This window comes from Lonchura striata, chromosome 3 (genome assembly GCF_050655825.1).
Source record: "Lonchura striata isolate lonStrDom1 chromosome 3, ASM5065582v1, whole genome shotgun sequence".
In the NCBI taxonomy this organism is placed as follows: domain Eukaryota; kingdom Metazoa; phylum Chordata; class Aves; order Passeriformes; family Estrildidae; genus Lonchura; species Lonchura striata.
In genome coordinates this window covers 101,211,872-101,234,362 of record NC_140705.1, presented here as the reverse complement: position 1 = coordinate 101,234,362, position 22,491 = coordinate 101,211,872, and the positions used below count along the sequence as shown (strand labels likewise).

The window sequence follows — 22,491 nt, the reverse complement described above, 5'->3', positions numbered from 1 at the left end:
AACCAAACAATGACTGTCAGAGACCTGTTTATCATTTTCCTTAAGACTAAACATTCTTCTGAAAACATCTGATAACAGTAGTCTTGATGTTTCAGAGTGACCACCATTCACAGTAGATGCCAATATATTGTGGTCCAAAGGATGAAATGCTGTAGTAAGTGAAATGAGAGAAGCTGCAAAATTGGGACAGATAGTAATAGCTCTCAACTACTCACTTTAGACTGAAGAAATGAGTTTTGGAAAGAATTTTTGGACACATTAAATGACTGCTTCCCAGAACAACTAGTCTTTAGAAACCCACAGGAAAAGATGCTGGTTTTGATTTGATTTCAGGAGTTACACAAGACCTACTAGAGGAGGTATTAGTGGGAGAGCCACTCTGTACTAGCCAGTCATAATACAATTAAGCTGAAGATTTTAGCTGAGGTGAGTAAACCAAATAAATTCAGAGCAAAGATATTCAGTACTCAGGCTGCCACATTTCTACATTATTTCCTTCCAAATTAAAACGCCAGTCAAAAAAAAAACCTTCTTGCAACCTGGTGGTAGATAAAAGCACTTTGTTGGAATCCAAGTGTACCTTGTGCTACAATCCCAAGTGAAAGCAGAGTGGTCCAGTGATTCTCATGGCCCAACAAAAAAGTTAAGGAGTGAATCTCATGGCAAAGAAATGAAACAGTGACAAGTTCAGTGAAGACACGCTGAATCTGTGGTTTCTAGGAGATAGATCAGATTGGTTTGGGTAGGAGCACAGAAAATATGAGACTGAACAGATAAATTAGCTGATCTGTTGCTCTCAGCAGGTGGTATTCACCTGAACCTGTTGGGGGGAGTGCAGAGGTGAATTGCAGAATTGCTGATGTGTCACTGTTCAATAGGACATTACAAAAAGTGGTATGTACCTGTCATAGTAGGAATAGAGAGGATTTCTGTTTTCTTCTGTGAAAAGAGATTCTGAGAATTTTTATTGCATTTCTTGCAACTGAATGCAGAAAGATTAAGTGTAGTGTGCTTTGCATCCAGCAAGACAAGCTAAGTATTCTGATTAAAAAAATAATAATAAATTTCTATGCTACCAGTTAATTAAGGATTTTTGGCTATAAATTATTAATCAAAACCCCACAGTTCTCCAAGCTTTGTTCTCTGTGATCACATATATGCCCTCAAGAAATGTGAAAGCTCTTTGTTTTGTTTCCATCTGATTTTTTTGAGAAGAAAATGTCACTCTGATGGATTATATTGACATTTTGAACTAGATAGCATGTTTTACAGTAGAAATCCTGAGTGATCCTTACAGATTTGCCTGGGTTTCATATTCATGTTTTGACCTGTTATTCAATGCATCTCTTCTCTGAAAACAGTTTGAAAAGTTGAACTCCTGTAAGCCTTGGGGGCTTTGTCTCAGTGGTAGATGATACAATTTAACTGAAGTAACAAAAGAAGCAAAAAGTCTTTTTAAGAATGATACCTTAAAATTGGATGTTCATTTTTTATTACTTCATTTTGAATGTTGTTTTGCTATTTTCTTTGTGTTTTGGGAAAAGATAAATGGAAATACAAATAATTTTGGTAGTACAAGAATTCAAGGTGGGAGGAAATTGTTGTAAGGGAAAAAAATGTGGAATCTCATGTTCATGTATATACTCTTTCTTTACTTTGCAGGTTACTTTGACCTTAAGATAAAAATCTTTCTGTTACATTTTTAGCTGTTGTTTGTATCTTGCTTTATTTCTTCACTGAGAAATCTATCTTGTAAGATTTAATTTTTTTTCCTTAAAAAAAGAGATAGGCCATGCACTCGAGAGTACTCTCCTCTTTCAGGTCCTGGTATTGTGTGATTCAGTATATTGTAAAGTATGTAACTTAATAGAAGAACCTTTTAATTAATCTTTCTGTTTACCTAGCAAACCTTTGGTTTGGTTCTTAATAGATTTAAGGTTGGCAATGACATGTATTTAAATCTGTTTCAAATATTAAACTAATAAATACAGCACTATGAAAATAAAGATGTGTTCTCAGCTGTCATGGCTGAAGGCATTAAAGAAGTGGTGAGACAATCTGATATTAGTCAACTACAGATCAAAACAGCCATGAGTTTTCAGGGATGATTTCCTTTGAGCTCTGGTGCAGCCAAGGAGAGCCCAGGGACCAGCACCAGCATTCCAGGGCTTTGGTGGCAGCTCAAAGACAGCAGCGTGTATGTCCACAAATACAGTTCCATGGTGGGCTTACAGTAATGAGAGACACCACAGGTCACAGTCCTGCCTTGACAAGGTGGTCAATGAGCTCTGAAGCAGAGGATGGTTTCTTCCTGAGGGACAGCAGATTTGTGGAGCATCAGTTTGTGTCAGCTTTGAATGCTGTAGGAGAACCTGCGAATGAAGGACACACTCAAATCAAAGTTGTATTAATTTTAAAATCATAGTTTACCTAGTACAGCTGAAGTATGTAAATAATCTTTCATGTCTCCCTGTTTTTTATTGTTGGAACTAGTGGACAAACCTTATTTCAGCAAAATGCAAACATGAAGAGGTTGAGTAAATAATCAAAGTGTACTTTTGGTGTTTTTTTTATAGTAAGTTGTTAAATGCCTCTCCCATCTTTTCACAGAGGACATTTTCTCCCACCTTGCTAATTTATTTGCTTGTTCTCTTTTTTCCCTCCCTATGTTACACTTTATTTTACAGCGGTACAGAAAAAAAGAAGGAAAAACCTCCTGGACAAAAAGAAAAAAAAGAGGACTCTCATTCTAATGATCAAAGTGCACAAACTCAAGCATCACCTTCTCCCCAGCCCTCCTCACAGACTCTCCAAACACACAGGCAAACTCCAGAAAGCAAGAGTTCTGCTCCAGCTAAAAGGTTTTCCCAGTACCACAGTACAGAACTAGAAATGACTGTAATGATTCTGAGTTCATATTTGACAACAAGTCATGTGAAATAGTTCTAATCTCATTATCGAGTTAAGGTTGGATACTTTATCTGCTAGAGAAGATGCATTCAATATGCATTGCAGCAGAACAAATACATAAAAATGCCTGTTTTTATTTGAATATATTTTTAAGATTTTTTTTGTTCTCAGATTAAAATCCTAATACAGTAGATTACCTCTAATCAGCCATGATTGTAAAATATTTAATGATCACTCTAACTTGACTTTTCTGAAATACACTTCATCGATTTTGTCTGACGTAGCTGAATTATGGAATGTATTTTCCACATGGCCATTATTATGTCTCATAACAGTATTTTTTAAGTACTAGTATCATTGCAACCTTTGGTTCAGAAATTTTTGCTCTCAAATTATTATGTGAAGTGACTGCAGTTTTGTTTTTGTTGGTATTTCTTTATTTCATGGCCCCTCCCCTTTTAAATTCCTGCTAGGCTGCAGGATGGCTTACTTTGATTTTTTACATGAGTGAAGTTCTGGTTTTATACCTGGATCATAGAACTACTTGTCTTAAGTAAATGCGGAAATTTATTTAGGATTGCTTCTTAATTTCCCACTCATTTTTGTGGGAATTAGTCACGGTGGGGGGAAAGGTTACATTTTAGAGATACTAGATTTAATTTTGAAGTCAAGGAAATGGCTTTTAAAATTTGGATAGTAGCTTTTGAGTTTCAAAACTATGCAGATCACTTGACATGGTTTTTTTTTTTGGTTGTTTTTTATTTTTTTATTCATTGCCACCTTACTGTTTTGGAAGGTGTAAATTTTTTTTTTTACTCTCTGGCACTTAGAGACTGAAACAGAATGTAAATTAAATTAATTACTCTGAAATGTACCGGTTTGGTTCACAAGATTGTTGTCTTGCATTGCTTGAATTCACAGCTCTTGTAAATATTTAAACTTCCACTTGACTGGTGCATGTTATAACACTCCATAAAGGCTCTGTCTCCATGTCTTGCACAAACCTGTAAGTTGTCTGAAGCTGAACTTGCAGCCTGTTGTTCTCTTGCCTGGTATCTCCCTGTAAAGATGTCTGAAGTCTTGCTTACTAATCTTTTGCAGTGTGGGGAAAAATAAATGCCTTTTTCAGTCTCCTAAGGGTTTGACTTGATTTGATTAACTTGTTTGTCACAGGACCTTTGAGCCTCTTGAGGTGCTGTACAAGGAGCTTGCCATTTCTAAGGTTGCATTTCAGGACTTAACTCCTGCAAAAAGCATTTCTGACGGGATGAAGTGTGATACTATTAGCAGGACATGTGCAAACTCTAAATGAGCTGATGAAGGATAATTTGGGCTAGGTAACATTTTGAACATGTATTCTGTGATGAAGGCACATGTGAAATTATTGAACTAGTGACTGCAAAATTTGCAAGTTCCCATTAGTGTAAATTGGCTGCAATAAGATTGCTGAAAAATTACATCAGAATTCATGGATTTAATGAAACTTTAATCTGATAGAACTGTTCTGCCTCAAAAATCAATGTGCTAAAGCTGGTGAACAGTTAATCAGGGAAAAAAATTACATTGTTATCTGTTTAATTGATTTTTTTTTTAATATAGTTTATTCTTTAAGGCTTATATACTTAGCCTCATTTTTTCCACTGCTGTAATTTGTTGGTGATGTAGTAATGAAGTATATTTTGTTCCAGTCTTTATGTAAGAGCATTTGGAAATGGAAAAGAATAGATAAAACATGTGGCAATTGTCTTGCTCAATTGTTTTCATTCATCCAGTTAGAACTTTTTGACTAATCTTTTTTCCCTGTTTCATGCTGCAGCTTGAAGGAAGATCTAGCTCTGCTTTTGTCTCCTGCTGCTTGATCTGTCATTTGCAAACGAGTTCCAGTTGCTACATTGTCACATTATTATCTTGTAATTGTAAAACTTTTTTTGTTTCTTCTAGCATAAAGAAATCCTTGACTGTTGAAAAAGCTCACAGTGCTTGGGAGAGTTCAGATGACAGTCGTAACAAGCTGATGAGAGTAGCATCAACATCTAAGTTAATATCAAAAGTGGCAAAGAATGCAGACAAGTATGTATATATGGTTTGGTACATAAAAGCAAGCAAACTTGAGAGTCAAAATATTATGAAATCATATAATTATAGTGAACTAGCTGGTGTGTATGCTAGGACCTTTTGTATCTTTGTTTTTACTATGAGTTCTTACATAACCTACCAGTTTGGTGTTCCAGGTGCTCCTGGAATTTTAATATTATTGAATTATTGAATAAAGTAATATATAGTAATTCTTGTGTGAATATGTTTTAATATTGCCTGTTTGGATTAGCAGAATTATGACATTTTATGGCTTAATGCCAGTGATGTGAAACTTCCAGGTTTTTTATTTCCTAATTAAAGCTGATTTGAAAATGAAAGTCTATTTCCTTGGTGTCCGTTTCTGGATTTCACATAGGATATGTTTCCAAAGTAGACTGTAATAGTAGGAATATACTTTTATGATTTCAGATAGGTCCCTCAATGTAACTGTTTAGCAGGTTCCTGGTTGCACATTCTAGATGACAGGCAGGGATCTTTTTTTCAGTGTCACCTTCAGGAGGTGATGTGCTGCAGCCAGCCATTCCTCTCACACCCTTCCTCTTGGTTTGTGGTCTCCAGTCAGTGCCTCTGGGGGTGAATAGCACAGAGTAGTTACTCCTGCTCCTTTCAGCACAGGGGCAAGAGTTTGCTTTGTACTATAATAACCCCACACTGTTGGCCCCTATTGTGACCCACCCACTCGTGTCCTCAGTACTCTCTGCCAGTTGGGTCTTCCACTTTGTATTGACACCTTGATTTATCTTTTTTGACTGATCCTTCTCCTATTTGCCAATATCCCCCAGTGTGCTGGCAGATTCTTCCAGCTAGGTGTTGTCTGCAGATTCCTAATCTGCTCATTAATCATTCATTCTAATAGCCTTTAACTACCTGAACTACCTGAAAACCCATCCCGTTCTGAAATAAAGCACTTCAGACTTTTCAGGGTAATTGCTAGTTTTTTTATTATTATGTCTGTAGTGCTCTCCTTAGCTTGCATCTAAGACTGTCAGATACCTAGTCAAGAGTGGTACAAGTGCATTCCTTCTTCCCTGGGAATGGGAAGAACAAAAACAAACTAATCTTGGGTGTGGATAGCGGGACATTTACAAAAAGCTTTATGCTTAGCCTGAAGAGTTCTGCAGAGCAGTGGAGTGCTATGTGTGAGGGGATTATATGTTACATACTTTGCAAGTATTTCCTTTCCTTTTATAATTGGTTTTCACTGTTGAAATTTAAAAGCCCTTTGGCAATTTAGATTATGGCATGGCGCTGCTGGATAATATTTTGGAATGACAAAACCCTCTGCCTTGATTTTTTTGCTGGGGTTTTTGCTATGCTGCTAAAATACCTTTCACAGTGTAATACATATTTCAAATTTGCTAAAAGTAAAAAATAAATTTTACTTTTGTTGATACTTTATATGCTGGTTCAGACATGGTGAAAACAGTGTATTTTATTTCATTTTTCTGTGATTCTGCTTATTTCTGAGACATCTCAAATGTTGCCCTTCTACAATCTCTAATGTAGATACAATAATAGTCAGGTGTCTTAACAAGAGCATGGCGAAGAAAAGATTAGTTTTAATTATTGTTAGAGAAAGCTGTCTGTTCATAACTTGAAGCTTTTGTATCTTAACTATATTTGGCAAAAATAAAGCCTCAAACATGAATTGTAGATTATCACCTGCTTGAATAGTGGATGTTATATTGTTGTGTCCCTTGTTCTTAAGATCAGATTTGTAACAGATGCACTGTTTGCATACAAGGACACACATTAATAATAATTTCTTACTCACATTGTGTGCCACATTTCCATAAGAGCTGGTTGGTATTGTGCAAAGACGTATTGTTGTATTTAATTTATTGTTCCCAATTAGAAATGTTGGCCTCATCTGCTTGAAGCTACGGAGGTCTTGTGCAAGGGAATAGAATTCAGCCCCTAATGTGGGCCCCAAGACAGAAATGTTTTACATGTGCTTTGCACTATCAGCCCAGGATATGAACTTTGTTTACACAGCTCAGTCTGTAAGTCAGCGCTGGGCTGTAAATCTGTCTGATAAGGCTGTAAGAAGTAAGAGGGTTCCCACAGCAGCCCATCATTCGGTGCTTTTCAGGCAAGACTGGGAATCCACTTTAAATTTTTCATTTGGCAGTGTGGTAAAGGATGATTCCACCAACAGCCAGAGATTACTTTCCTCATGCATATGCTTGACCCTTTGTCACTGTTACAAAAATTTGACCTCCATCCAGCTAAAAATACTGGATGCCACTCATACCTTTCTGCTGAATTTCAAATGAATTCAGGAGGGTGTTTTATGCAATACATTCTCCTATCAAGTTGTGTTGTTCTATTAAGAAGTAGGTCTGATGCTGGAAATTAATATTTCTTCCCTCTACACAAAAAAAAAAAAAATCACTGAGTATTTTATGAGAAACTAATTTCTGGCTCTGGTAAGGAGAGATGTGTCAGCTCCCCTCTGTTGAAGACTTTATGTTGCACATTCAGTAATTCTGCAGGGATCTGTTAAAGTGAAACTGCAACTTGCTTACATTTAATCCATGTCTCCAATAGAGTTAATTCCTAGGAAAATTTGTGCTGTTGTGTGCTGACAGCTTATTTTGACAGGTGTTAAATGCTTTGCATGCAGGACTGAGGATGTTTGGCAGCTTAAAACATTTGGTTATTACAAATTCTCACTCTCAGAATGGAACTTTCTGTGCACAAGGAACATGCCCTCTATAATTTATTCTTAAAAGCTTTTTTAATTTTGTAATTTTCAGAGTAATTCTTTGAAGCCCTTACCATAGGCCCAAAGACTTAAGTTACTTGAAAGGTACAGTGAGCTGCATAGAATAATATATGAATAAAAATGCACTACAATGATCAAGATTAGCTATTGGGCATCATATCCTATGGTTACACTGTACACAGAATTTGATGAGATTGCCAAATGCAGTAATGGGTAAAAATTGATAGTATTACCATGATAAGCATTTTGCATATTATTAATGATAATATTTTGAATTTTTCCACAGGCACAAAGATGTCATTGTCAGCCAAGGTAAATAAAAACATTTATTTTTAAATACTAGATGAAGTTGAAAATATTTACTTTTGACTGAATAGTATTTCCTGTAAATGAATACACTGGGACATATGCTTATGACACAGGGGTTTAGAGGTAAAATGGCATTAATCAACTCCAAGAATTTGTTTGGCAAAAAGTTACTCCAGACTCCAGTATATATACATATATTCATATATATGAATCTTTAAAATTATGGAGAAACACCTAATCAGATTGGATCTTTAGTTTTTGGTGAATGGGTGGTGGGAGGATTTGATTTATTTTTGTGAAGCAAACCCTCTTCTAAAAAATCATTTTCTCTATGTATATGTGCATAGAGAGAGGTTATAAAAACAAAAATCTAAAATTTTGACTCTTCATCCAAGCACGTGTGAGTGAGACTTTAGAAATAGTTTTAAGATATTTTATTTCTGTCCCATAACTAGCAAAAATGTCAACTCGTGAAAAAAACAGCCAAGGTAAGAATTAAGCTATGCCCTTTGGTCGCTTTCTTCTAATTTAGCACTCTCACAAATCTTTTATTTGGCTTTTCACCATCAAAGAGCATGAGTCTTTCAATCATTCTCTTAATATTTTAACTCTCTTCTCATGGAAATTTATATGCATATTCACATTACAATCTGTATGGGGACTATTTGGGAATAGTTAAATTATGGCACATATAATTTCATCGTAGAGGAATATGTGTTCAAATAGAAGTCTTGCATTATTGCCTAAGATATCAGAGTATTAAGAACTGCCAACTAAAAGATTTGTTTTATCTCAGCTTTCTGTCTTGCCAATATTACAACATATAAATGCTAATTAGACAAGAACAGGGACTGAAGGTTTTAATAGTCTCCTGAAATGAAAAATGAGTCTCTTCTGAAGTGTTTGTCTTTGCACCAATGAATCTTGCATTCTCTGGCTACCTGCTGCTGCTGGCTTGTTCAGTCAGGAAAAGGAGCCATCTATCTGAACATTGTGGGATGTGACAAAAAAAGAAGTCCACTTCTGGTGTTGCAAAACTACTCTGCGCCGAATGTCCTGCAAACTGTGCTGAAGCATGCAGTTTCAAAACTAAAGCATGTAACCCAAGTGCATGCTGTACACAACAGATCTATGTACAGGGGTTTTGTCTTGTGCTTTTTTGCTGCTAATTAAAAAAATGTATAGTCTTCAGATTCTGTGCTGTCAGCAAGTTTACTTTATTCACACTTTGATTGCTTTTTTGAATTGCTTTTTCAAAAAAGCAAAGAAGCCCTTCAATTTTTTGAAAGTTAACATATGAATTGCTGGAATGAAAGCAAAAATCAACTTGTATCCAATGCTTTATCTTTTTCTAGTTCACAGAGAAATTAAAAGTATAAAAATATTCTGAATTGATACTTGCCAAAAGCATCTTCAGAGACAAGATGTGTGAAAGAGAACAAATAAGTATCAAGAACAAAGAAAAAATGTTTTATTATGCCATGGTACTTAACACCAGCTGTGGAACAGTACCTATGTGCAGCACTGGCTGCTGTAAAAGGAAAGCTAATCAAGTGGCCAGACCAGCTGCAATTTAGCTTTGCAAGTTTTTGAACAAAACCATTATATTACCTAGTAAAAACAGCTTTTCACAAAACCAAGTTATATATAGCTAAAATACCTCCAGTACTAATTATTTTCTTATAATGTGCTTCTAGAACTCCAGTTGTTCTGCCCAAAATGGATCATGCTGAAGTTCTCTCATTCTGGTAGCTGTAACTTCAGTGGCCTTGATATGTTCCCTATTTCTGTGTTACTTTGCAGAGGATGTGATGCATGGGCCCCTTCTGAGTGTGACATGCCATAGTCTGTCCTGAGCCTAACTGGAATCAGAGAAACATGATGCAGATAACAGGGCCCCACACATATGGGAGGTGAAGGGAAGGTCTTGTTATAGAAAAAGCATTTGCTCCATTTTAAACACATGGAGTGGCAAAATGTAATTCTGTCTCTAACGTGGATACAGATACAATTAGAAGATTCAAAGTTGTTTTGGTTTTTTGTTGATTTTTTTTTTTAATATGGCCAATTGTATTTTTAACAGGTTTTAGAGTGTGTCTGTGTGTGTGAGACTGGTAGCTTTGATGTTGTGTTTGCTGCCACAGAACAAAGCCTGTTTAGGATGCTGTTGTTGCAGCAGTTTTCCCCATCCTTCCCAGTATAAGCTTAGTATACTTGGTCACTTCTCCACCAGGGCAGATGACTTTAGCCTGTTTTCTACTTGGCAGTTGTCACATAAGTAAAACAACGTTCAGTTGACACCTTGACCAAAGTGGTCACAAAGCGAAGAGTTGCATAGACAGTTAGCATCCTGTTTCTGAGGTAAATTCTGTGCTCTTGGACAGTGTTGTCTTGGATAGGGTGGGATGATGAGTTGCCCTTGCTCATGGTGTTCCTACAGAAACTTGCTGTTCTGGAAAGCACAAAAAGTTACAGCTGATTTAATGCTACTTTTTGGCTTGCCAGCCTTTGCCTCTAGGGCTGAGCAGTCTCTAGCACTGTGTTAATTAAGTTACAGCAGCTCCCCTGAGCTGCTCATTTCACTGAGCTGTGTGTAAAACACTGTGTATGCTCCCAGCACTCCTCTCCCCTAAGGATTGCGTCCATGTACTTCCTAGACCTAGAAATTCTGTGAAGGAGGCTCTTGGGAAGACTGCTGATGTGCAAACTGTCAAGCTTCAAAGCAAATCTACAGTAAAAATACATCAGTGTCTTTATACACACATAAAATAAGTTTGGAATCACTGTGAAATTGCAGATTTTCATAGCAGAAGGTGTTTGCATAGGATAATGGGATGGAAGATGACAATTTTTTGTTGCTTTGAATATCCTGGAATCACTTTGTTTCCTTTTTTGATTTAGCTAATAAAAAAACCAGCTTTGAAATGTTGGTATGGTATAGTACCACAAAATACAGATGAATACATTTTTGCATGTTTAGACCTTGGAATGTAATTTTTCTAGCAGCAGAAGATACTGCAATTATATCTGCCTTCTGTGTAGATTCATTGTGGTTTCTGTTGGTGCTGGTATTAGCTATAAAAGTGAAAGACTTGGGGAGCAAGTGGGAGCTGTAGATGAGCTTCAGCAGTGAAAGGCATTGGCTGTGGTGTCGGAATTGGCTTTGGTTTGGTGTGGAATCCCCCAGGGTGTTGCACAGAAGTGTCAGCAAGACCTGGGCAATTGTCTTCTCCTGCCAGCAGCAGCAGCATGGGAAGCCACAGCCTGCAGCTGCCTTGTGGGCAGCCACCTGGTTTTCTTTGGTTTATCTCTGTGCCAAAGCCACAGGTGTTGGGGTGCCATCTCGTACCTCCTCAGTAGCCAGTTTTGTTCCCTTGGTGCCTTTATCTCTCCCACTTGGGTTGATTGCATATACTTCAAGTAAGGATAGTCCTGAGCTTTATGCTTCTGGCTATGTGCTGCAGCAGAGGTCATAGGGTCAGTTGGTTTGTTTGTCCTTGTAAACCACCAGCCTTTTTACAGTAAAATCCAGCACTCAAATTCTGTGCAAATCCAATAAAGCTATGGGTGAAATGAACAGGTGCTTATTACAGCCTTAAAAAGACCCTAACTGAAGTTAGTATTTTAAATTTTTTACCAGCAGGTGTTTATAATTCCCTATTAAAGTCATCTTGCTTCTCACTTCAGCAGGAACATTTTTTAAAGTATTAATCATAAGGCATTCATATTTTTATACCCAGAAGTTAAAGACCTGGCTTATTTTGAGATAAAAGGTAATTTATTTCCCTGAGATTTGTGTTTGGGTTTGGTTTTCGGTGATAGCAGCTCCATATATGAATCACTTGTTCACTTATTATAAAGTAATAAGAGACACTTAAACTGTTTGGATGGCAATAAAAACCATATGTGAAAGAATTAATGAAAAACATGCACTGCATTCCTAAGTTTTTTGGGTTTTTTTTAAATTATGCTTTTTTAGTTTCCAGTACTTTTTCTTCTGTTAGTTTTACTGTGTTATAGTTTTAGCTTCATGGACAGAGCAATTGTGGCGCACACAATGGAAAAAATGTACCCTGCAGACAATGTGTGCTGTCTGCAGAGAGTGCAAAATTCAGTGGCTACCTCAGACTGCTTTCTCATCAGACAGTGATTTTGTATCAGATGGTTGCTGCAGGTGCTCCTGTACTTGAGAGCAAGTGGAGGCCCCCATGTATCATTATTGGGCTTCTTGCTCTAGTTCAGGCACAGTGCATATTATTAAAAACAATCAATACTGTCCCAAAAACAAATTGTGTACTTGGGAGTTTTTATCACTGATTCTTGGTGAAGTCAGGATTCTATAATTTAGGCAGGAAGCATTTAGATAGAGTCCTATTGAGCTTGTTTTTGTCCAGTATTCCTTGTTCAGTCTTTTTTTTTTTAATAAAAAGCTAGAGTTTAATATTAAACTTTGATTATTTCAGTGCTAATGGTAACTGTTGTTAATTCCTAGATTCATAATGCCACCCAATAAATGAAAAAGCAGAGTTCACTAATCAGATTATGTAAAATGAATAACCCAAGATCTGTTAAGAAATTTCAAGGCAAAGCTGTAAAATCATTCCAAATCAGGACAAGTCTCTCATCTCATCTATTGTATTTGCCTGTTTGTCTGGCATTGCACCAGGGCTCTGTAACAACAGTGGATGTCTGTCAGGTTCAGCGGGCACTGGCACATAATAGCTTGGGGTGAGAGATGCAGACCTGCAGGCAAATGTTCATTCCACCGTGAGGTTGAATGTAACGGTCTGGGCTTGGTGGCTGAAATGTGGTTATTTGTCTCTGTGCTGTTAGCACTGGTTTAAATTAGAAACAGGCTTCCAAGTTCTTGTCCCTCAGGTTAGTGGTCCTGCAGAGTTCTTGGACACAGGCCTGAAAGCAGGAGGCTTATGGGAAAGAAGCTATTTGTAGTTTTAAAAAGCATAGCTTCACTGGTCAAGCAACTAGAAGGTGAAGACAGATTAATAAATGTACCCTGGATGTGGTAGTTTATTGTATATTATTAGAGTGTTCTGCATGGCCAAGCTAGCTGGAGTCTTTTGGGGTTTTTCATTTGCCTGTAAATCACTTTAGGGTGGTGCTACACATAAATAGAACTGAGCTGGGATTTTAATGCACCAGCCCATGTTGAACTTTCAAACTGGATGGGGTGGGACCTACTGAAAAATAGGTAGTAATAATTTGCAAAATTACTGTAATAATTCCTTTAGAACTAAACTTGTGTGTGTGTGTATATATATATATAATCTACTGTATGCTCATTAGACAACTCATTATATGCAGACTTGCTAGCTAAAGAGCAGTTAATTACAGCACAGACCTGTGGGGCTACCTCAGTGTCTCAGTGTCTAATGAGGAATAGTGTAATATAAAATACATTATCTAAAATTATGTCCAGTCTTGTTGAAGAAATCATTAACTGAGGGTGAAAGGTTCTCACATGCCTCTACAAAACTACTTGATGATTTATTTGTGCAGCATGTTTTTTGGAAAACGGGAGGATTTTCTAGTGTTGCTGTCTTCAAATTTCTGAAGTTTCTGAATAGTAGCTTTCATGTCTTCTGAATTGCTTTTCGCCCTAGATATGTCTGAGTTAATCTACAAAGACTTCTTTGATCTTTTTTCTCCTCCTTTCCTATTATTTTTATTATTTTCCTTTGCAAGCCTTTCATATTCCCTGAAGAATATGATTCAGGGAAAGTAATAAATTTCTTAAGTGCCATTGCATGAGTCTTTCTGTGCTGGCTTCATAGAAGCACTAATTTCAGCCTTTCAGATGATTTGTATTGCAGTATGTTTGCTCTCTGTTATCACTTGTAGGGTTTTTCATTGGTCTTACCTTCCAGCTTGCTTTCCCTTTTTTTTGCTGGGTTTTAGACTTTCTTCCAAAGGGGAATTAATAGCAATTGTTGGGAGTTGAATTTTAATGTTACTGAGTTGACTTTTCTTATTTCTTCAACTTTTTTTTTATAAGGCCTGATTAAAAGCTTTTTCATGCTAGTGGGAATCTACTCTTGGTACAAGGAGACTTTGCAGAAAACTTTCAGTCAGTTCACTATTATTCTGCAAATTTTATTTGCCCGTAGTTTTAGTCAGTCCTGGATTGCCATGCCTTACCAACAGGTTCCTTGCATGCAAGGTAACTATGCTGGATTACAGTGACTGTCAGAGAAGATGCACTCATTTCCTTGCAGGTCACGCAGGCTTCTGGAGCTCCCTCTCACTAGCAGCACCTTGTTTCACCAACCTATTTATTCCTTTCTTCTCTGTCAGGCTGTAAACTTCCAAAGAACTTGCTATAGGTACTTCAATTGCTAACATCAGCCTCCAGCCTGCTGGGACCTATTCGGCTTAGTGTTTACACTAATGAACTTAACACAGGAAAGTAGAAGCACTGAAATTTCACTGAAGACACAAAGCTGGGATGCCAGACTGATAGAGTTGGAAGCTGAGATTTGAATGCAATAAGACCTAAATGTTTCTGAGGCTGGAGTAGTTTAAAAAAAAATAAAATTATTCATGCAGGAGTTGCTAACAGTGTTCTAGCCATAAACAGCTGCTTGCCAGAGTTAAATGGTAGGGGAAAGGACTATAACATGCCACTTAATTGTACGAAGATTAAACCACTCACTTATTTTGATAACACAAATACAGTCCCAGGTTGTATCAGAAGTAATTCTAATGGAGATAAAGGCCTTGTGGAAAGTGTTACTGCATCAAAACCATGCACCCATAACCATAAAGGGTAAGTTTTGTTGTGCTGTAGAGACAGACTAAACCGTTATTAAAAAAGAGAGTTAAAAAGCTGGATGTTTTTATTTTTTCAGAATATGAAGGCTTGGAGGATTGCTGTTTTCGTACTCACCCAATTCACTTTCTGATAGGAGATGGACAGACATGTGCTGAAGTGAGCAGCCATTCTGTCATGCACACACAGAAAGAAAACATCCTGGCCTTGTGTTATTGTCACCTGGAAGTTGAGAAGTTCCCAACTAGTAGTAGAAGCAGGCTTTTGGATGCTATTCTGAAATCAGCACTGTATTTGTGTCTCTCTCAGTGACAGCCAAGACTCTGCTCTCTGAAGCAGGTGCAGCAGTAAAAAACATCCATGCAAGCAGAGAGAGGGCATGTTGGGTATCTGTCAGGCTGTGCTAGGCTGAGCTGAGCCAAGCCATGATGTTCATCCAGCTCATTACATTAATTTGCATTAATTTCCAAAACCACGTGCCTGAACAGTGTTCAAGACTACCTTTAGATGTGCCCTCACCATATCCTGACTTCTCTCTTGGTGTCTCTCCTTCTGAGCAGTATTTTGTGTCACTTCAGCTGACTGGAACCATATTTTAGTCAAATTAAGTGCTTCTGTGTCTTTGGAGCTGAGTTAATAATTTCCCCAAACCTCTGAGGAACCCAGAGACAGCCAAGACCTGCTTGGAGTCTGCTTAGGTCCAGCACACCCAGAGGGCTGCTCGTGGGGCTAATAAGTCTGCCCCAATCCTGGGAGCATAAGTTGGGAGCGCTGATCCTGTGTTCCCTGGCACTTGTGTAAAGAGATTTTTGAGGCTCCAGAGGTGAAATACTGTGGAGCCAAATAGAGTTTGGCAGGGGCTGTGAATTTGAGCTCAAAGCTGCACAAAAAGCAGCTACAGCTGTTTCCTGTGAAGAGCTGGCCCCTGGAGCCAGGGCACTGCAGCCACTTGGTGCTACCTTTTATAGCAATTCTGGGCCTGACTGTTACTTACTGTGTGCTGTGGATAATCCACAGCACCTGGGTGTGCTACCTGCAGGGCCTCAACTGTGCTTTTCGGTTGGTTTGATCCGTATTTGGAAGGATTTATAGGATGTCTGCAGTTGCAGGTTAATTGACTTAGTAAGTGCCAAGGATTCTTCATGATATGCCCTCCTGGCCCTTTCCACGCACATTCCCCAGCCTCACCTTCCCCAGATGCTTCTGCTCAGTGGATACTGGGATCTGAACATCTCTTTATATAGAACAAAATACTTTTACTTTCATACCAAGTGTTTTCAGGCTGGTAGATACCAGAATTGCCAAGGATTTTTAGTTGGTTGGGGTTTAATGAGTTTTTTACCCACTCTCTTTAGAAGTTTTGACTTTTTCTCCCTTGTCATCCCTTACATACATATTTATCATAATATGACCAAGGCACTTTTTTACCAGAAGAAGGAAATAAAAATCTAGACATGCTTCTTTGTATTGGAAAATTCTGAGGCTGCAGGAAAGGATTATAGTCTAATGCTCTTGATCATTCAGTTGAGCAAGTATAGTATGAAAGCATTAAATCACTGATTTTCTTAACTTGCAAATACAAGAACTTGGCCTCAGGCAATTAACTGCTGTTTGAGAATGGTGTTGGTATGCTGTCATCCTCTCTAGTATTTCAAAAGATTTCTACATTAATATTATATCTACCCTACAGGTTATTCTAACAAAAGAAAATTTACAGTCTTAGTCTTAGAGAAAAAAAAAATCTTTCAATGGTCTCTTTTTCTAATCCTGCTTCTTGAGGAAGAGTCTGTGTCTTTAATATGTTTTAAATGTGTATCTTCAAAGGTAATCTTAAGTAAATACAGTTAGTTAATAAAGGTAAAGAAAATGTTCTTTCTTTAATGGGAAACTTCAGAGAGCTAATTTGTATCTGAATGCCCTGTAGATATTCTTTTCCCTGAGCTCCAGGAGAGCCTCTTCTGCCAGAGGCTTGACTGAATTCCTCTTGGAATCTTCATGCCTCTCATCTTCAGAGTCCAACAGGTGCAACTGCCTCCATCCATTAGAATTTCAATTGTAGGTTGTCTCCTCTGTTTGAAGCAGCAATAAGAAATTTGATCCTAAATTTGTGGTGTCATTTTGCACTGATCTTGTGGAACCAGAAGTGTCAAGCTCAGTGTTAAATCAAGAATTTATAGATTAACGATGAGCGGTCTTTTGTAAATACCCTCGGGCTTTAATTTATTTATAAGATTGTCGGTGCCAGATTTTAATAGAAAGGTCGTTGTTAATACATTACTCTTGTGTTTGGCCAGTGTTATTTTCTCTCTGAATATACATACTATTAAAAATATATTGGTGGATAAATGAGACATGGTACTAGTTTGGAGTAATTTTCTAAACATTTATTTCAAACTAGTGACAGCTCCAATCTTTAGCTTTTCTTAGCAATGGAATTAAGCAATGCACATGTGGTAAAATAACTGTTGGGTCTAATTTAGCTACCAGGGAGTGATTTTCTTTGTTCCTTTTTATTTTATCGAAGACAGGTTTTCTACTGACTCATGGGGTTCTTGTTCAAAGCATCCATGTTTTTTCTTGGAATGAAGCAAGACAACTGGTTTTCATCTTTTTCATATTTGCTCCTTTTGTACTGGACTTCTATGGCTCAACTTTCATTGTATTAATATGCTAAATAAGAAGAAACCTTTATATATGTGTTAGTTTTAAATTGTTCAGTTATTATGGTTATTGACCTGGTTTCTTTTGCCTTTTTGGATCTCTGAGTTTGACATGAGCTGTTAAGCTAAGATTCTGTGGAAGTAAGTCTGAGTTTCTCATGATTTCAATTTCAGATGTTTCAGAGAATGCCAAACATAGATTGCACAATCATGCAGTCCGAGTATTAATCTTATGCTTAATTGGGGAAATATTTCCAAGCATTTCCTGACGATTGTAGAGAAGTCTGTTTCATGTTTCTTAAAGAAGTACTAAAGTAATTGTCAAAAAATCTTAATTTTAGATCTTAATGTCTGTTACATCAAATGTGATTTGAGATTTCTTAATACCCCATTGCTAATTTACAGCTATTCTTCTACATAACTCCATTTTTACTCCAGTTCTACTCAGCTATTCAAATTTTGGTTTGAACTCTGAGTTCAAACCAAATTTTTGGTTGAATTGTGTCTGCTACAATTTTCAAACCCCCACTTATAAAAAAAGTGTCAGCGTTCCAAATTCACAGCAGAATATTATATTACTTTGGTTAAGATATATGCTATAAATGGATATTAATTACTAATGAAGTTGAAGAGCAATAAAAAGTTTACTACTTCATTGGTGGAAAGTTACCGGAATATTTGGCTCTTTGTCATCAGTGCTTTTTGAAATGGAACTGTAATTTTCCCTGGTGGTAGACAAACTCACATTCCTTGAAAAGGAGCTCCTAAAGGCTTGTGAAGTGCTCGGATTCCCACAGAGATGATATACACATGTCTTGTCACAGCTGTAGGCAGTATTAACTGGCATCATTCTGAGTTACTGCTTTTTTCCATTCTTCAGGATACAATGCTTAATAACACAGTTTGCTGTATTAATTTGTGATGATATATAATTCTTGATTATATTCATCTGCAAAGCTCTTGACACGTTTTCCTGTGGTGTCCTTGTGCCTTAGCTTGGCCGCTGGGATTTGGAAAGGTGGGCAGCTGGGTGGGGGAACAGAACCGGTTGCAGAGTTGGCCTGGGAGGGTTGTGGTTAATGGGTCACACTGTACCTGGTGCCAGGAGGTGACACATGGAGTCTGCAGGATTCCTGAGGGAGGTGACACAAGGCACTCTCAGGGTTGCAGTGACAGCAGACTGGGGGCCCAGTGACTGGGCTGGGGAGTTGGGCTTGCAGGAGCCTCGTTAATTAGGCAGAGACAAATTACAGGTCCTGCATCCATGGAAAAGAAGGGTCTCTGGCAGAAATACAGTATGGGAACCGAGGGGCTGTAGGAAGCAAGCTCTATGGAAAAAGCCCCCAAGGTGCTGTCAGATGCCAGGAGAGGCTGTGCCATCTCCATCCTAGGAGGTTTTCAGATCTGGATTAGGGAAAAGCCTGAGGAGCCTAGTCTGGCCTCATGGCCAGGCAGAGGTTGGACTTAAACACCTCCTCAGATCCTTTTCAACCTGAAACACCTCATCCTGTAATGCTATGACTAATTATTCTGTTTCAGATTTGAATTTGAATTTTGCCTTTATAACTTAACTTGCATGTCTAAAATGCTACATGCTCAGTCTGTTCTATCACAAATTCAACTAATGCTTGTTCTGTGTGCATTTAATGTTCCATTAAAAAAAAATAAATCTGGGCCTTTACCACAGTCACATTTCAAAAATAATTTTTATATAGCCAGTGTGATTCTCATCTCTGTGCTTATTACTGGTTTCTTGCCAGTAAACTTGCCACATGATTAATGTGTCTTTTTGTTTCAACAGAGGGAGAATATATCAAGATGTTCATGCGAGGCCGACCAATCACAATGTTCATTCCTTCTGATGTAGAAAACTATGATGATATTAGAACAGAGCTGCCTTCTGAAAAGTTAAAACTGGAGTGGGTGTATCCTTAATAACTACTCACTGTTGCCTTTTTCTCTTGTCTTGCATTTTTCCTTTTTAGAATCCAGTCTTGTCTCTTCCCTGTTAAGAGGTAAAACCTAAAAGGTGAGGGAAAATGTTCAAATTAATATAACTATGGAAATAGTTTGTAACTCCTGTATAGTACAACTTTAAATGGCAGACTAAATAGGTACAGAAATACTGGTTTTTTTGTTTGTTTTGCTGTTGACACTAATTCTAATTTATTAACTGATATATATTTAGTGCAAAAGAAAGCATCTTTGAAAAGTTACAGAATTTGAAAAATGTCCTCCTCTACCTCCTGCTATATTAATGTAGGCTTTGCTTCAGGAATAGTTTGTTTTCAGCTATGGAAGATGTTGAGTTTGTGTCCTTTTGTATGGAGTGAGGATTGGAGAAGCAGCCACCCTTTGCACTGCTTCTGTATTTCAGCTCCAAATTGAAACAGTTAATTTCTTGGAACCCAGTTTGTATTAAATGCACTAAATTTGTCATTTGAAGAACTGAATAGGTGTGTGGCTGATGAAAATTTTCCAAGTTTACTAGATCAGCCATTAAGTTAATTTTAAGAGATTTGCTTTTGCACATGTTTGAGTCTTCCTGTCACCCCCCCATCTCTGCAGATTTTTCCACTAAGTTGTGATTCTGTAAGTAAGTTTCTTAGTACTTCAGTAATATAAAATGTCTAGGCAAAACTTGAGTTGTTGTAATAATCTGAAGTTTGATGCTCTGATGTTGCTGAAAGCAGGAAGATTTTTTTTAGCAATGTTGATGATGCACTGTCATATGTCAGGAAGAAAGTTTCAGATTAAAGTTTGACTGGAAGGAAAACAGAGCTTTTATACATGCTTTGTAAAACTGTGATACCAAATTTTCTAACCATCACAGCTCTTGGTTGGTGATGCTGGTACTCATGATGGTGGAGTGAATTAGGTCAGTCAGTGATCTGGCTGAAATGTAACCTCTTTTTGTGAAGTTAATTTTCAAGCAGGGCTAATACATTAGTTTGATTTGCCTCACAAACATGCAAGGACTGGAAGTGGCATACTGGAGGAACATCAGCTCAACTTTTCCAGCATCAGTGAGCAGTTTGGACTGATGAAAACTGATCATGAAATCACACCCTCAGTTAAGTAGGTGCAAATCCCAGTGTGGACACATTTAATGTCCAAGAACCTTAAGTTCAGGTTAAACCAGTTGGCTGCTGAGGTCTAATGGAAATGAAATAAATCTAGCTGAAAGAGACTGTCCATATGTTTTGTAATCTGTTAAGGGAAATGTCATCCCAAATCAGACCAGTATATTTATGAGTGCAGGGTATCTTTTAGATGGAAAGATGAAGAAAATGAAGAAAAAGCAGTAAAATTTATGAGGACTAAATATTGGTCCTATGACTTTGTTCAGTTTGGAAAATGCAGCAGCAGCAGATCTGCTTTATGCTTAGGTTTAGCAAGGGGAACAAATCTGCAAGGCAGCTGTGTCTTGCAAATATGATGGTAAAACTGAACCCTGTACACCTTATTAAAAAGGCATGGGGAGAGTGATTTACTGAGTATTTTATTAATGTCAGTATTTTACTGATGTCACCTGAAAGCTCAACTGAATGTTGAATAGTTCCATTCATAGGTTTGTTTTGAATTCTTTTAATCCTCCTGCCTTCTGGATGCTTTTTAAAATTTGGTTTTCCTTTGTTATTACTCTTTTGGAAAATGCTGGTCAACTATGACCAACTGCAAGGAAACAACAGGCAGATTTATTGGGGTGGGTTTTTTTGTTTTATTGGTTAGTTTAGAAGGTGGGGGATCTCCTTTTTAGATGTTTCCTTTAGGTTTATTTGGCTCCTGATATCCTGTATTATAGATTCAAATAGGAAAATTTAACTTTTGTCTGCCTTGCAGATTATTGTCATGTGAAGAAATGCCTAAGCTGCTTGGCAAGGTAAAGCAGCTCATGGGGGAGTCTGAGCTTTTGACTGTGTCTGCTTCCTGAGTGATGTCATTTAAGTTGAATAATTTAGTTTGAGTATTCCTGCTTTATACTGCAATCTTTGCTACTGCACTTCAAAATTGGTTAAAGCATATCTGACATCCATAGTAATAGCAAAATTGGCTTATTTAACAGCTTCAGAGGTCACAGTCAGTGCAGCTTTTGACAGTAACTTCGTAGATTCTTTCTCCCCGTGTATAGGAGCTCAATTTCTGGAGGGTATTTCAGACTCTGTTTTATGAGATTATTTTTAGCAGTAGTGCTCTTCTTTCTAAGAATAATTGAAGACAGTGGTAAATATACAGCTGAAATCTGGTATACGGTAGATCACTTTTCATTGGGCAGTAGCTATTTTTAGCCAGTTAAAACAAACAAACAAGCAAAAAGCCCCCAAAACTTAAACATATTGAATGTTGTGACAAAACAGTCCTTGTAATTGGGAAGAAATAATCACAATATCAAGGCAACTATCTCTCAATTTCCCTGGTTTAATAGTCAGCTTCACTGAAAATATTGAAATTCCATGGAAATCAAGCATCAAAGTTGTGTCACCCCCTCTTTGAAGAGACACGGTCAATTAGTACATGAATTTTATGGCATTAATTGTGTTGCACTGTATGTGCTGCTGTGTTCTGCATGTGTGGAGCAGGAAAGAAATGCTGTGGAGCAACAGTCCCTCTTTTTTTCACTCAAGATAGTCTGGGATGGAGAATGAAGACAGCAAAAAAAAATTGTTCCACAAAACAGGTAGTTCCTTTATGATTTTGTAAAAAATGTGCTTCTAGAAAATGCAGCCACTCTTTGGTACTTTATTTTGTAGGAGAGGTAAAAGAAAAGAAATTACTGAGAAAATGTAATTTTTTTTTTTCCTCACAGCTTCACGAATGTCAGAGCTCAGTGGTGGGTGCCAAAGTATTTAGCTCTAGCTTGGCTAAGCATGGAAGACTTCTGCTTTAGAAAGACATGTTTGTGTAAATGATTAATACTCTTCTAGAATGAATATTCAAAGATGTCAGTCTTACTAAATCCTTATCTATACATTCCCTATTGTGTACAGCAGATGAGCAAA

The 22,491-nt window shown here is 37.4% G+C and overlaps 1 protein-coding gene across 7 annotated transcripts in view; it reads left to right on the top strand.

Moving 5' to 3' along the window:
- EML4 (EMAP like 4) overlaps nucleotides 1-22,491 on the top strand; it is a 143,559-nt gene that overhangs the window by 90,363 nt on the left and 30,705 nt on the right. For 4 of the 7 annotated variants that reach the window (XM_021547584.4, XM_085575973.1, XM_085575975.1 and 1 more), the window contains exons 4-8: nucleotides 2,688-2,861; nucleotides 4,852-4,980; nucleotides 8,022-8,047; nucleotides 8,500-8,532; nucleotides 19,293-19,416. In XM_021547584.4, the coding sequence (XP_021403259.2) occupies nucleotides 2,688-2,861; nucleotides 4,852-4,980; nucleotides 8,022-8,047; nucleotides 8,500-8,532; nucleotides 19,293-19,416 (486 nt within the window). The remainder of the gene's footprint in view (nucleotides 1-2,687; nucleotides 2,862-4,851; nucleotides 4,981-8,021; nucleotides 8,048-8,499; nucleotides 8,533-19,292; nucleotides 19,417-22,491) is intronic. The other 3 variants (XM_085575976.1, XM_085575974.1, XM_085575977.1) reach the window with 3 other exon arrangements.